The sequence below is a fragment of the Pseudorasbora parva genome, chromosome 8 (genome assembly GCF_024679245.1).
Source record: "Pseudorasbora parva isolate DD20220531a chromosome 8, ASM2467924v1, whole genome shotgun sequence".
Lineage (NCBI taxonomy): Eukaryota > Metazoa > Chordata > Actinopteri > Cypriniformes > Gobionidae > Pseudorasbora > Pseudorasbora parva.
In genome coordinates this window covers 44,543,522-44,558,808 of record NC_090179.1, presented here as the reverse complement: position 1 = coordinate 44,558,808, position 15,287 = coordinate 44,543,522, and the positions used below count along the sequence as shown (strand labels likewise).

Here is a 15,287-nt window from a genome sequence, read left to right as displayed (position 1 = left end):
ACAGGCAGAGAGAGAGAGAGAGAGAGAGAGAGAGAGAGAGAGAGAGAGAGAGAGAGAGAGAGAGAGAGAGAGAGAGGTGTCATGTCGGGGAATGCAATTGGTGCGTGTGTGTTGCATGTGTTACGTGCTGTTTGCATGTGTGTTCATGAGAGAGAGAGAGAGAGAGAGAGAGAGAGAGAGAGAGAGAGAGAGAGAGAGAGAGAGAGAGAGAGAGAGAGAGAGAGAGACTGATGATCAAATGTGCTGCATGTGACGTCATCCAGCATCCATTCCGCCGTATCCTTGGAGAAATCGTTCCATGGTGACTGGTTGCTATAGAAATGCTCGTTTCCCTCAGAGTTCCCGCGGAATAGCTCGGTCTGCGCTCGGCGGGGCATGTCGGTGAGGACGGACTCCATGGAGAAGCTTTTGTTCCTGTGTGGAGCGAGCGGAGAGCCGGTAGCGTGTGTGTGTGTGTGTGTGTGTTTGAGAGGCAGATGTTTGGGAATGCTCTGGTCGGGTCTGTGGTCGTTTGCTGTGTCTCGCTGAAGCGCGGGAACTGTGGGGTTCGTGCCCTTGTTGAGCTGTGTGTGTGTTTTCCAGCCTCAGAGACAGACTGGTGTCGACCTGCGCTTGTGCTGTAATTACCGTGTGTTTGCTGTTATAGTACCTGTGGATTTGCGCGCGCGCGCGGGCGTGTGTGTGTGTGTGTGTCCGTCTCAATGCTCAGAGGGTTGGTTTGCATGCAAATAGAGAAGCCGAGATTCAGTCCGACACTTCATTAGATTAGAACAGTGTCTTTGGTTTGGATGTTTTGCAGATGTTTTTCATTTTATTCTATTCTAGTCTACTGTTCTCCTATCTATCAGTGTAGACATTTACTTTCTATTTTATATTCTTCTTTTCTATTTAGTTTTTAAATAATATATACCTTTCTATAGAATAGAATAGAATCTGTTTTACTGTACTGTTAAATCCTCTTTATTCTATTCTCTTCTAGTCTGTTCTATTTTGTATCATTTTATACTCTGTTCTGTTCCATTTTTATCTTTTTTATCTTTTTTATCTCATTTTAACTCGTCTAGTTTATTATTTTTTGTTTGTTTATTTTATTTTATTCCTGTTCTCTCCATCTGGTCAAGACTATAGTCTAGTCTAGTTTATCTTTGTCTGTTATATTCTATCTTCATCTATTTTTATCTTTGCCTATTCTATTCTATTCTATTCTATTCTATTCTATTCTATTCTATTCTATTCTATTCTATTCTATTCCATTCTTGTCTATTTTATCTTTGTCTCTTCTCTTCTCTTCTCTTCTCTTCTCTTCTCTTCTCTTCTCTTCTCTTCTCTTCTCTTCTCTTCTCTTCTCTTCTCTTCTCTTCTCTTCTCTTCTCTTCTCCAGTGTGTGTTTGGGCTGCGATGGATGTCATTGTTTACTGATAGTAAAATAGCAAAAGATCTTTTCAGAGGCGGCTGCTGTACGGCGTTCATTGAATCTGCGCTGTTTTCCTGAGCTTGAGCTCTTCAGGGACCGAATCTCAGCTCGGCGTTCAGTAGGGCAGTAGGCGACGGTCTGTGTGTGTGTGTGTGTGTGTGTGTGTGTGTGTGTGTGTGTGTGTGTGTGTGTGTGTGTGTGTGTGAACAGCAGCAGACTGTAATGGTGTTATTACCTCCAGCTCATGTAGGGAATTATCTGCGCGTATCTCGAGAGCTCTCGGGGACGGTGCTCGCGTGCTTTTCATTACAATATGTATCCGCTGTTATTTTGCCACCTGCTCCATTAACTTTGCCATGACGTTTTTTGCTAATGCGTTTAACCTCATACCTGCTCAGGAGGACTTAAACACGGCGAGTCCCTGCGGATGACACACACACGAACGACTCAACTCAGAAACACATGTGACCTTACACACACACACCGTGACCTGTACAGTCTCATCAGAGGCGAAGAAAGGCAGCTTCGCTCTTGTGGGATTCTCACTTCTAGACAGAATTTTGCAATATTTAACTGCAAAAATCCCACAGACGCACATTGAAGGCACATCTACAGACCAGATCTCACAGACTTGAGCATTGCAGTATAAAACCACCACCAAAAACACCTTAGCAAAACCTTTCATTTAAATAGGGCAAATATGTTTCAAGTAAATGGGCAGGTTTTAAACAACTCTATTAGACATGATGTGAAGGAGAGGAGAGGAGAAAAGCAGAGAAGAATTGTGTTTTGTTGTGCTGAATTTAAGCTGTTCTTTGAAGCTTTTTTTTAACTCTGTGTTTTGTCGTCTTCTCTCAGGTAAATGTTGAGGAAAGCAACGACATGTTACCTAAATCCAGACGAGCTCTCACCATTCACGAGATCGCCGCACTGGCTAGATCTTCACTTCACGGTAAACACACACAGATCTCTCTCTCTCTCTCTCTCTCTCTCTCTCTCTCTCTCTCTCTCTCTCTCTCTCTCTCTCTCTCTCTCTCTCTCTCTCTCTCTCTCATTGGTTTCATTGTGACCCCCAAACCATATTTAAAGCATATTTAAATACATACAGTGAGGAAAATAAGTATTTGAATACTGAGCTATTTTGCAAGTTCTCCCACTTGGAAATCATAGTCTAAAAAAAAAATCCAGAAATCACAATGTATGATTTTTTAACTATTTATTTGTATGATACAGCTGCAAATAAGTATTTGACCACCTGTCTATCAGCTAGAATTCTGACCCTCAAAGACCTGTTAAAGCTGGGCATACACTGTGCGATTTCCATGCGATTTCAGCAAGGTTACCTACACACACACTGTACGAGTAGATCGCATGCGATGTAAAGCCAAAGCTCACGATTGATGTGCTCACACTGTGCAGTCCGACCGTCGAGCGCGTCTTGACTGCTCACACTGTACGGGTGAAAAATGCACAATAAAACCCCCGTGGAGACGATAGACCATGGTGTATTATAGAGGGGATTTTATCAAGGGGATTTTATGTATAAAATTATTATTATTATTATTATTATTATTATTATTATTATTATTATTATTATTATTATTAGAGTAGGCCTACTTTTATTATTAAATTGATATTACATTAATTTGCCCCCCCCCCCCAACAATTTCATAATGCATAATCTACACACTGCATAATAAAATAATAGATAGATTACTCCTCACTATTTAAAAACATTTAGCCCGATTAAACAAGGATTTATGGGTATTTAATTATATGATTATAATGTCAGAACACCGCAATAATGTCCGTCTCAATGAAAAGTAAGAGCAGATTTATCTAAAAACAACTTGTTTAACACAAAATGGGCCTACTTCTCTTCTATTTTTTTCTCACAATATGGACCAAAATAGAAATATTAAAGCTCCACTGTGTGATATTTTCCCCCATCTAGCGGTGTAAAGGTATATGACCATCCAGTGAATATTAGTTTCTGTTCCTCTCAATTCTGATTTTGTTTTAACTCCTACGGTGGCCGATTTAGTCCAAGATTAACACGGCTTCCAGTTCGACCTCGTCCATGAGTGCCATCGAGTGTTAAACACAAGTCAGAATTTGGCTCGAAATTGGACAAAAACGCACAGTGTATGCCCAGCTTTAGTCTGCCTTTAAAATGTCCACCTCCACTCCATTTATTATCCTAAATTAGATGTACCTGTTTGAGGTCGTTAGCTGCATAAAGACACCTGTCCACCCCATACAATCAGTAAGAATCCAACTACTAACATGGCCAAGACCAAAGAGCTGTCCAAAGACTCTAGAGACAAAATTGTAAGGGCTACGGCGAAATTGCCAAGCAGCTCGGTGAAAAAAGGTCCACTGTTGGAGCAATTATTAGAAAATGGAAGAAGCTAAACATGACTGTCAATCTCCCTCAGACTAGGGCCTCATGCAAGATCTCAACTCGTGGGGTCTCAATGATCCTAAGAAAGGTGAGAAATCAGCCCAGAACTACATAGGGGAGCTAGTCAATTACCTGAAAAGAGCTGGGACCACCGTTTCCAAGGTTACTGTTGGTCAAACACTAAGACTTTATGGTTTGAAATCATGCATGGCACGGAAGGTTCCCCTGCTTAAACCAGCACATGTCCAGGGCCGGCTTAAGTTTGCCAATGGCCATTTGGATGATCCAGAGGAGTCATGGGAGAAAGTCATGTGGTCAGATGAGACCAAGATATAACTTTTTGGTCATAATTTAACTAAACGTGTTTGGAGGAAGAAGTAAGATGAGTACCATCTTAAGAACACCATCCCTACTGTGAAGAATAGGTGTGGTAGCATCATGGGGATGTTTTTCTGCACATGGGACAGGGCGACTGCACTGTATTAAAGAGAGGATGATCAGGGCCATGTATTGCGTGATTTTGGGGAACAACCTCAGTTAGAGCGTTGAAGATGGGTCGAGGCTGGGTCTTCCAACATGACAATGACCCGAAGCACACTGCCAGGATAACCAAGAAGTGGCTCTGTAAGAAGTATATCAAGGTTCTGTCGTGGCCTAGCCAGTCTCCAGACCTAAACCCAATAGAGAATCTTTGGAGGGAGCTCAAACTCATGTTTCTCAGCGACAGGCCAGAAACCTGACTGATCTAGAGAAGATCTGTGTGGAGGAGTGGGCCAGAATCCCTCCTGTAATGTGTGCACACCTGGTGAAAAACTACAGGAAACATTTGAGCTCTGTAATTGTAAACAAAGGCTACTGTACCAAATATTAACATTGATTCTCTCAGGTGTTCCAATACTTATTTGCAGCTGTATCTTAATAGCAAAATATTAAAATAGCAGGGTGTTCAAATACTTATTTTCCTCACTGTATGTGGTGAATTATTTGTGATTTAATAAATTCTTGTCTTCATAATCTATCAATGAAATGTTATTTAATTTGCTCTGTTTAAAAAAAAAAAAAAACATTCTCGTGGGATACTAGTTCATGTTAACCTTATGAAGGTTGCACCTTATGAAAACCTTGACAATAGTTAACTTAGGTATTTGACTATTGGTCTCCGGCTCAAATTTTTGATTTTGTTCTTTGTTCTTTTTTTGAAGAAAAACAGACATAAATAGTGATGAAAGTCCAAATATTAAATGTCACAGATGTATAGTATAGTATAATAAAGTATAGAAATCACTGTTTTGTAGAGGAGGGTCAAAATGACAATTTTCACCTGAGATTTGGAGCCAAATTAGAGGGGGGTAAAAATGACTTTAGAAAGATAGAAGCATCAATATTTTATTTCCACACAGAGATTGGTAAATATATTAGTGAAATATGTTGACTTTATCAATCTTTATTTCATTATATGCCAACGGAGACAGTTCAAAAATGGGGGAAAAGCACTTCTTATGTTATTTGCCCCAAGTTTGCATGCCTGTAACTTAAGAAGTATTGAAGATATCTTAATATCCTTTTAGATTCTGGTTCATTACAAACTTTCCTTTTGGTGTCTTTATTTTAAAGGCCCTCGATGGTTCAGTCCCAGAGATATGGAGATCTCAATGCGGCTCCATGAGTAAATTTGTCAATTGTACACGCATTTAGTGGTCAAAAACCAAATGTGGGTCTCTTTGCACACAGCTGATACCTTTTTCTTTTAAAAAAGAATATCTGAAGAACAAATAACGGTGAAACTAGAAATGTATCTTGTGTTTTTCTATCAGCTCAATTACGTAGAACATTCCTGTCTAAGTGTTTTTCCAAAGTTTGCATGCTTGTAACTCTAAAAGTGTTCAATATATCTTAATATACCTCTAGATACCCATTCTTAATAAACTTTCCTTTTGAAATTTTAATTTTCAAGGCCCTATATAGTTCGTTCCCATAGATATGGGTATGTCAAAGCAGCTCCATGTTCAAATTGTTGAATTTTACACATTTTCAGTGATCGAAAAACAAATGTAGTTAACTTTGCACACAGTTTATACTTATTGCATTTAAAGAGGATTCTCTGAAGAATAAATAATGGTTAAAGTAGAAATGGAATCTATATTTTAATCAGTTTCAGGGATATTTGGAAGATGTGATTTTGCTTCTGAAGCCACCAAGAGTTAAAATACGCAGAATCGTAACTACATTACCACATTGACATCCCTATATCTACGAGACTGAACCATGTAGGGTATTAAAAATGAAGATTACTGAAGAAAAGTTTAATAAGAATAAGAATCTAAAAGGACATTAAGATATCTTTAACTTTTCTTGAATTAAGGACATGTAAACTTTGGAATTTTTGATAGAGGAAAACAAGATACATTTCTAGTTTCAGTGTTATTTGTTCTTCAGATATTCTTCTTTAAAAACAATAACTGTCAGCTTTTTAAAAAGTTACCTACATTTGGTTCTTGACCATTGAAAATGGGTCAAATTTAACCATTTGGACCTGGAGCCACACTGGGGTCCCTGTATCTATGGAACTGAACTATATAGGGTCTTAAGATCTAGGTTTCCAAAAGAAAAGTTTATTAAGAATGAGAATCTAGAAGAATATTAAAATGTCTTTAATACTTGCCCCATTTACACTGCATGGTTCAAGTGACCCAATTCTGATTCGTCCCTCTCATGTGGCACAGATCGGATATGACGTGTGAAGGTGTAAGCAGGAAAAAACGCATGAACTCTGATATCCTCAGATCGGATTCAGGCCTCACTCATATTTGATAATAAATCCAATATGATTCGGATACGTGCATTTGCATCTGCCATGTAAGCGGTCGAATCGGATATTCCCCAGTAAATGTGAGTCAAACGTCATTGAAAAAGAGATGAAGGCGAATGACGTCAACTAAGGTGGACACGAACTGCGATCACATGACACTAATGGAGCGATGGAAGACGAAAGCAACGTTTTGCTGACCTTTAAAGATTGAATAATCTTAAAAATCTTTAAACATTGAATAATCATTTTGTCTGCATCTATTGCATATCACGCCATTTTACTTCCTTTTACGGGTCAGAACGTCTTGGGCTGTTTCTCCAGTGTATATGCATAAATATCAGATACGGGTCAAAAAAATCGGATATAGTCACCAAATCTGAATTTTACATCAAGACCTGCAGAGTAAATGTGGCCTAGATGCTGCTTCTTATCTAAGTTTTCTTTTGATATTTTCATGTTTAAGGCCCAATATTGTCCAATTTCAGAGATATGGGGATGTCAGTATAGCTTGATGAGTAAATTGTTAAATTGTGCACATTGTCAGTTGTCACAAACCAAATGTGGTTTAATTTGCATACAGTGTATATTTGCGGAAAGCAAAACATTGAATAATAATTTCATTTGCATCCATTGCATATTGCGCCGTTTTACTTCCGGGTCAGAATGTCTTGGGCTGTTTCGCCAGTGTAAATACCAGATACGGATCGCTTTTAAAAGATGTAAGCGGGTCACCAAAAAAACTGGATATAGTCACCAAATCAAAATTTTGTATCAAGACCTGCAGAGTAAATGTGGCCTAGTTATGACAACTTTAAAAAAAGGAATATTTATGACAGGGATGATCTATGCAATTGAGGTGATAGAAAAAAAAACGAGATGCATTTCTAGTTTCAACATTATTTTGTTCTTCAGATATTCGTTTTTAAATATAAAAATTATCAGCTGTGTGCAAAGAGACCCACATTTGGTTTTCGACCACTGAACTTTACGAGTTTACTCACGGAGCCACATTGAGATCTCCATATCTCTGGGACTGAAGCATCGAGGGCCGTTAAAATGGAGATACCAAAAGAAAAGTTTGTTAAGAACCAGAATCTAAAAGGATATTAAAATACCTTTAATACTTCTTGGGTTACAGGCATTCAAACTTGAGACAAAAAACACAATAAGTGATTTTTTATTCTCCCATTTTGTGAACGGTCACCGTTGGCATATAATACAACACAGATTGATAAAGTCAACATATTTCACTAATAAATCTACCAATCTCTGTGTGGAAATAAAATAATATTGCTTCCATCTTTCTAAAGTCATTTTTACCCCCCTCTAATTTGCCTCCAAATCTCAGGTGAAAATTGTCATTTTGACCCTCCTCTACAAAACAGTGATTATCAGTCAATATACATCTGAGACATTTAATATTTGGACTTTCATCACTATTTATGTTTGCTTTCTACAGAAAAAAACATGAACAAAATCTAAAATTTGACCCGGGGAAGTTCCCGAAATTAGGTTCATTTGACCAGCATTAAATTCCTAGATTAACTATTGACAAGATTTTTGCCAGATGCATCACCAAAACAGCAGCTTAAAATAAACTAAACAGGTATTTTAATATTTTGGTTAACATTAGTGTTTAGGTAATTTTAAGCTGCTGTTGTAGGCGTTGCACCTTGTCAATAGTTAACGGTAATTTAAAGCTGATTAATGGTAGTGTAACAAAAGTTACAGCAAAAATAGAAAATAACAATAGATTGATAATGAAGCGTCTCCATTCGGACACATTGAGATGCTGTATTGTTCTCATAATGTAGGTCATTTGGTCTCCACAAAGATCACAAAACCTGACTCACACACACACACACACACACGCACACGCACATGCACACGCACGTTTGTTTTTGTGACATATGGGGACATTCCATAGGCGTTATGGCTTTTATACTGTACAAACCGTATTTTCTATCCCCTTACACTGCCCCTAAACCTACCCAACACACACACACACACACACACACACACACACACACACACACACACAGCCCCTAAATCTACCCATCACAGGAAACATTCTGCATTTTTACTTTCTAAATAAACTCCTCCTGTGTGGTTTATAAGCCTTTTGTAAAGTGGGGCCATGGGTAATGTCCTCATATTTCACCCTCTCCTGTAATACCTGTGTCATACCCATGGCATTATACACATTTGTGTCCTCATATGTCACAAAAACATGCCCACACACACACACACACACACACACACACACACACACACACACACACACACACACACACACACACACACACACACACACACACACAAACATGTTTGTTTCACTATATTAGTGAGGACATTACATAGACCTCCATTAATTTTATAGGTTAATGATATTTTCTGTCCCCTAACCCCAATCCCTAAACCTACCCATCACAGGAACAAAACAATAGATTTAAATAAAAACTTGTTTTGGACGATTTATAAGCCTTTTTAACTAGTGAGGACCAGTCCAATGTCCTCACTAGTCAGTTGTTTTCAAATTTTACTATATAAAGTAAGGACATTTGTGCCCTCACAAGTATTGCTGAACAAGGAACACACACACACACACATACACACACACACACACACACACACACACACACACACACACACACACACACACACACACACACACACACACACACACACACACACACACACACACCTTAGATACAAGAGATCTTCACAGTAAACACACACACGTGCTTTTCATTGCACGTGACGAGTCTATTGTGTGGTAGTGACTGACACCATGACAGTCACCTGGATTAGTCCTTATGTATTATGCAGCATTGGGGTCACTGACCTCTGTGTGTGTGTGCAGGTATCTCGCAGGTGGTCAAAGATCATGTGACGAAGCCTACGGCGATGGCTCAGGGGCGCGTGGCTCACCTGATCGAGTGGAAGGGCTGGAGTAAACCCATAGACACACCCATTGCCCTGGAGTCCCATCTCACGTCATACTCTCATCTGTCCGAGGGAGAGCAGGAGGCGCGCTTCGCTGCCGGTCAGTGACCTCCACACACTTAACTCTTTCCCCGCCAACGTTTTTAAAGAGTTAGTTCACCCAAAAATGAAATGTATGTCATTAACTCCTCCCCCTAATGTCGTTCCACACCCGTAAGACCTCCGTTCATCTTCACACACAGTTTAAGATATTTTATATTTAGTCCGAGAGCGTATGCAAGTGTATGCACACTATACTGTCCATGTCCAGAAAGGGAATAAAAACATCATCACAGTAGTCCATATGAGACATCAGTGGGTTAATTAGAGTCTCTTGAAGCATCGGAAATACATTTGTGTCCAAAAATAACAAAAACTACGACTTTATTCAGCATCGTCTTCTCTTCCGCATTTGTTTTCAATCCTCAAATAAAGATTTGAACTGTTATGAATCAGCGAATTGACTAATGATTCGGATCGCATGTCAAACTGCTGAAATCACCTGACATTGGAGATCCGAATCATCAATACGCTGTTCATTCAGAAGATTCATAATAGCGTCCCCTTGCGTCTGACAGTGAAAACACGGAATAATAATTCCCTCAGAATCTCGTCTTTATTTTCTCGTCGCGACTTTATTTTCTCAGCATCTCAACTTTATTTTCTCAGCATCTCGACTTTATTTTCTTAGAATCGTGACTTTATTTTCTCAGCATCTCGACTTTATTTTCTCAGAATCGCGACTTTTTTTTCTCAGCATCTCGACTTTATTTTCTCAGAATCGTGACTTTATTTTCTCAGAATCGCGACTTTATTTTCTCAGAATCTCGACTTTATTTTCTTAGAATCGTGACTTTATTTTCTCAGCATCTCGACTTTATTTTCTCAGCATCTCGACTTTATTTTCTCAGAATCGCGACTTTATTGTCTCAGAATCGTGACTTTATTTTCTCCGAATCGTGACTTTATTTTCTCAGAATCGCGACTTTATTTTCTTAGAATCGTGACTTTATTGTCTCAGAATCGTGACTTTATTTTCTTAGAATCGTGACTTTATTTTCTCAGCATCTCGACTTTATTTTCTTAGAATCGTGACTTTATTTTCTCAGCATCTCGACTTTATTTTCTCAGAATCGCGACTTTATTTTCTTAGAATCGTGACTTTATTTTCTCAGCATCTCGACTTTATTTTCTCAGAATCGCGACTTTATGGTCTCAGAATCGTGACTTTATTTTCTTAGAATCGTGACTTTATTTTCTCAGAATCGTGACTTTATTTTCTCAGAATCGTGACTTTATTTTCTTAGAATCGTGACTTTATTTTCTCAGAATCGCGACTTTATTTTCTCAGAATCGTGACTTTATTTTCTTAGAATCGTGACTTTATTTTCTCAGCATCTCGACTTTATTTTCTCAGCATCTCGACTTTTTCTCAGCATCTCGACTTTATTTTCTTAGAATCGTGACTTTATTTTCTTAGAATCGTGACTTTATTTTCTTAGAATCGTGACTTTATTTTCTTAGAATCGTGACTTTATTTTCTCAGCATCTCGACTTTATTTTCTCAGCATCTCGACTTTATTTTCTCAGCATCTCGACTTTATTTTCTTAGAATCGTGACTTTATTTTCTCAGAATCTCGACTTTATTTTCTCAGAATCGCGACTTTATTTTCTCAGCATCTCGACTTTATTTTCTTAGAATCGTGACTTTATTTTCTCAGCATCTCGACTTTATTTTCTCAGCATCTCGACTTTATTTTCTCAGAATCGCGACTTTATTGTCTCAGAATCGTGACTTTATTTTCTCCGAATCGTGACTTTATTTTCTCAGAATCGCGACTTTATTGTCTCAGAATCGTGACTTTATTTTCTTAGAATCGTGACTTTATTTTCTCAGCATCTCGACTTTATTTTCTTAGAATCGTGACTTTATTTTCTCAGCATCTCGACTTTATTTTCTCAGAATCGCGACTTTATTTTCTTAGAATCGTGACTTTATTTTCTCAGCATCTCGACTTTATTTTCTCAGAATCGCGACTTTATGGTCTCAGAATCGTGACTTTATTTTCTTAGAATCGTGACTTTATTTTCTCAGAATCGTGACTTTATTTTCTCAGAATCGTGACTTTATTTTCTTAGAATCGTGACTTTATTTTCTCAGAATCGCGACTTTATTTTCTCAGAATCGTGACTTTATTTTCTTAGAATCGTGACTTTATTTTCTCAGCATCTCGACTTTATTTTCTCAGCATCTCGACTTTTTCTCAGCATCTCGACTTTATTTTCTTAGAATCGTGACTTTATTTTCTTAGAATCGTGACTTTATTTTCTTAGAATCGTGACTTTATTTTCTTAGAATCGTGACTTTATTTTCTCAGCATCTCGACTTTATTTTCTCAGCATCTCGACTTTATTTTCTCAGCATCTCGACTTTATTTTCTTAGAATCGTGACTTTATTTTCTCAGCATCTCGACTTTATTTTCTTAGAATCGTGACTTTATTTTCTCAGCATCTCGACTTTATTTTCTCAGAATCGCGACTTTATTTTCTTAGAATCGTGACTTTATTTTCTCAGCATCTCGACTTTATTTTCTCAGAATCGCGACTTTATTTTCTTAGAATCGTGACTTTATTTTCTCAGAATCGTGACTTTATTTTCTCAGCATCTCGACTTTATTTTCTCAGCATCTCGACTTTTTCTCAGCATCTCGACTTTTTCTCAGCATCTCGACTTTATTTTCTTAGAATCGTGACTTTATTTTCTCAGGATCTCGACCTTATTTTCTCAGAATCGTGACTTTATTTTCTTAGAATCGTGACTTTATTTTCTCAGCATCTCGACTTTATTTTCTCAGCATCTCGACTTTATTTTCTCAGCATCACGACTTTATTTTCTTAGAATCTCGACTTTATTTTCCTAGAATCGTGACTTTATTTTCTCAGGATCTCGACCTTATTTTCTCAGAATCGTGACTTTATTTTCTTAGAATCGTGACTTTATTTTCTTAGAATCGTGACTTTATTTTCTCAGCATCTCGACTTTATTTTCTCAGCATCTCGACTTTATTTTCTCAGCATCTCGACTTTATTTTCTTAGAATCGTGACTTTATTTTCTCAGCATCTCGACTTTATTTTCTTAGAATCGTGACTTTATTTTCTCAGCATCTCGACTTTATTTTCTCAGAATCGCGACTTTATTTTCTCAGCATCTCGACTTTATTTTCTTAGAATCGTGACTTTATTTTCTTAGAATCGTGACTTTATTTTCTTAGAATCGTGACTTTATTTTCTTAGAATCGTGACTTTATTTTCTCAGCATCTCGACTTTATTTTCTCAGCATCTCGACTTTATTTTCTCAGCATCTCGACTTTATTTTCTTAGAATCGTGACTTTATTTTCTCAGCATCTCGACTTTATTTTCTTAGAATCGTGACTTTATTTTCTCAGCATCTCGACTTTATTTTCTCAGAATCGCGACTTTATTTTCTTAGAATCGTGACTTTATTTTCTCAGCATCTCGACTTTATTTTCTCAGAATCGCGACTTTATTTTCTTAGAATCGTGACTTTATTTTCTCAGAATCGTGACTTTATTTTCTCAGCATCTCGACTTTATTTTCTCAGCATCTCGACTTTTTCTCAGCATCTCGACTTTATTTTCTTAGAATCGTGACTTTATTTTCTCAGGATCTCGACCTTATTTTCTCAGAATCGTGACTTTATTTTCTTAGAATCGTGAATTTATTTTCTCAGCATCTCGACTTTATTTTCTCAGCATCTCGACTTTATTTTCTCAGCATCACGACTTTATTTTCTTAGAATCTCGACTTTATTTTCCTAGAATCGTGACTTTATTTTCTCAGGATCTCGACCTTATTTTCTCAGAATCGTGACTTTATTTTCTTAGAATCGTGACTTTATTTTCTCAGCATCTCGACTTTATTTTCTCAGCATCTCGACTTTATTTTCTCAGCATCACGACTTTATTTTCTCAGAATCGTGACTTTATTTTACTAGAATCGCGACTTTATTTTCTCAGCATCTCGACTTTATTTTCTCAGCATCTCGACTTTATTTTCTCAGAATCGCGACTTTATTTTCTCAGAATCGTGACTTTATTTTCTCAGAATCGCGACTTTATTTTCTCAGAATCGTGACTTTATTTTCTCAGAATCGTGACTTTATTTTCTTAGAATCGTGACTTTATTTTCTCAGAATCGTGACTTTATTTTCTCAGAATCGCGACTTTATTTTCTCAGAATCGTGACTTTATTTTCTCAGAATCGTGACTTTATTTTCTCAGAATCGCGACTTTATTTTCTTAGAATCGCGACTTTATTTTCTCAGCATCTCAACTTTATTTTCTTAGAATCGCGACTTTATTTTCTCAGCATCTCAACTTTATTTTCTTAGAATCGCAACTTTATTTTCTCAGCATCTCAACTTTATTTTCTTAGAATCGTGACTTTATTTTCTCAGCATCTCGACTTTATTTTCTTAGAATCGTGACTTTATTTTCTCAGCATCTCGACTTTATTTTCTCAGCATCTCGACTTTATTTTCTCAGAATCTCGACTTTATTTTCTCAGAATCTCGACTTTATTTTCTTAGAATCGTGACTTTATTTTCTCAGCATCTCGACTTTATTTTCGTAGAATCGTGACTTTATTTTCTTAGAATCGTGACTTTATTTTCTCAGATTTGCGACTTTATTTTCTCAGAAATAATCTCAGAATAGTTTTTTACTTTAACAGCACAGCATGTCATTAGTCATGCCAAGGTCATGGGTTTGATTTCCCAGGGAATGCATGAACTGATCAAATGCAAATATTTAATAAAAACGTGCCAAATGAATGCATGTAAATGATGAAAGTGATTCATTCTGTTGCATTCAAACCACCCAACTCTGTGTGATTAATGGAGAAATCACTCTAGATCTCTTCGGTCTCTTCTTAAAGAAGACACAGAGGGGAAACGAGCAATAAATAAAGCGAGCCAAGTGTCCTGCTACTGGGATAGGGACCGTTAACAAGCTAATGAAGTCATCACACGAGCAAATCGAGTTATCACTTTAGTGTGCTTAAATCTGCTTCCTTAACAATTCATTATTTCCTCACAACTCCCATCCGAGCTTTCCCAGGATGAGGAAGAGGTTAGACCGGAGGCTGTCTGTCACTCTGTCTTTCCTCAGCTCATCTCTGAAGGTTACTTTGTTGCGCTCTGGTGTGACAAAGCTTTTTCCTCAGCAATGGCAGGACGATTTATGAGCCGAACCTGAGAGGAATTCATTCACAGCTCTCTCTCTCTCTCTGTGTGTGTGTGTGTGTGATGGGTAGGTTTAGGGGCAGGGGGAGTGTAGGGGGATAGAAAATACGGTTTGTACGGTATAAAAACCATTACGCCTATGGAAAGTCCCCATAAAACATGGAAACACTACGTGTGTGTGTGTGTCAGTCAATGTCGTAGGATTTCCCTTTTCATAAAGTGACTAAGTATTCATGTCATCTTGTTCGTGCGTGTGTAAGTGTGTATATGTCCTTGTCAACGTGTGAGTTTGTGCATTTACTGTCTGTCCACTGCAGAAACGCACACACACACACACACACACACACACACGCAAACAGTGACGCGGTGGGTGAAATTGAACTCTAGGAAAATTGCCAAAACTAAAC

General features: G+C 37.7%; 1 protein-coding gene across 4 annotated transcripts in view; it reads left to right on the top strand.

Annotated features, from left to right (window-relative positions):
* fam131ab (family with sequence similarity 131 member Ab) overlaps positions 1 to 15,287 on the top strand; it is a 43,116-nt gene that overhangs the window by 19,392 nt on the left and 8,437 nt on the right. For 2 of the 4 annotated variants that reach the window (XM_067451404.1, XM_067451401.1), the window contains 2 exons: positions 2,273 to 2,366; positions 9,491 to 9,673. In XM_067451404.1, coding sequence (XP_067307505.1) covers positions 2,297 to 2,366; positions 9,491 to 9,673 — 253 coding nt within the window. In that variant the 5' untranslated portion in view covers positions 2,273 to 2,296. Of the gene's footprint in view, positions 1 to 239; positions 439 to 2,272; positions 2,367 to 9,490; positions 9,674 to 15,287 lie in introns of those variants that run through there. The other 2 variants (XM_067451403.1, XM_067451402.1) reach the window with 2 other exon arrangements.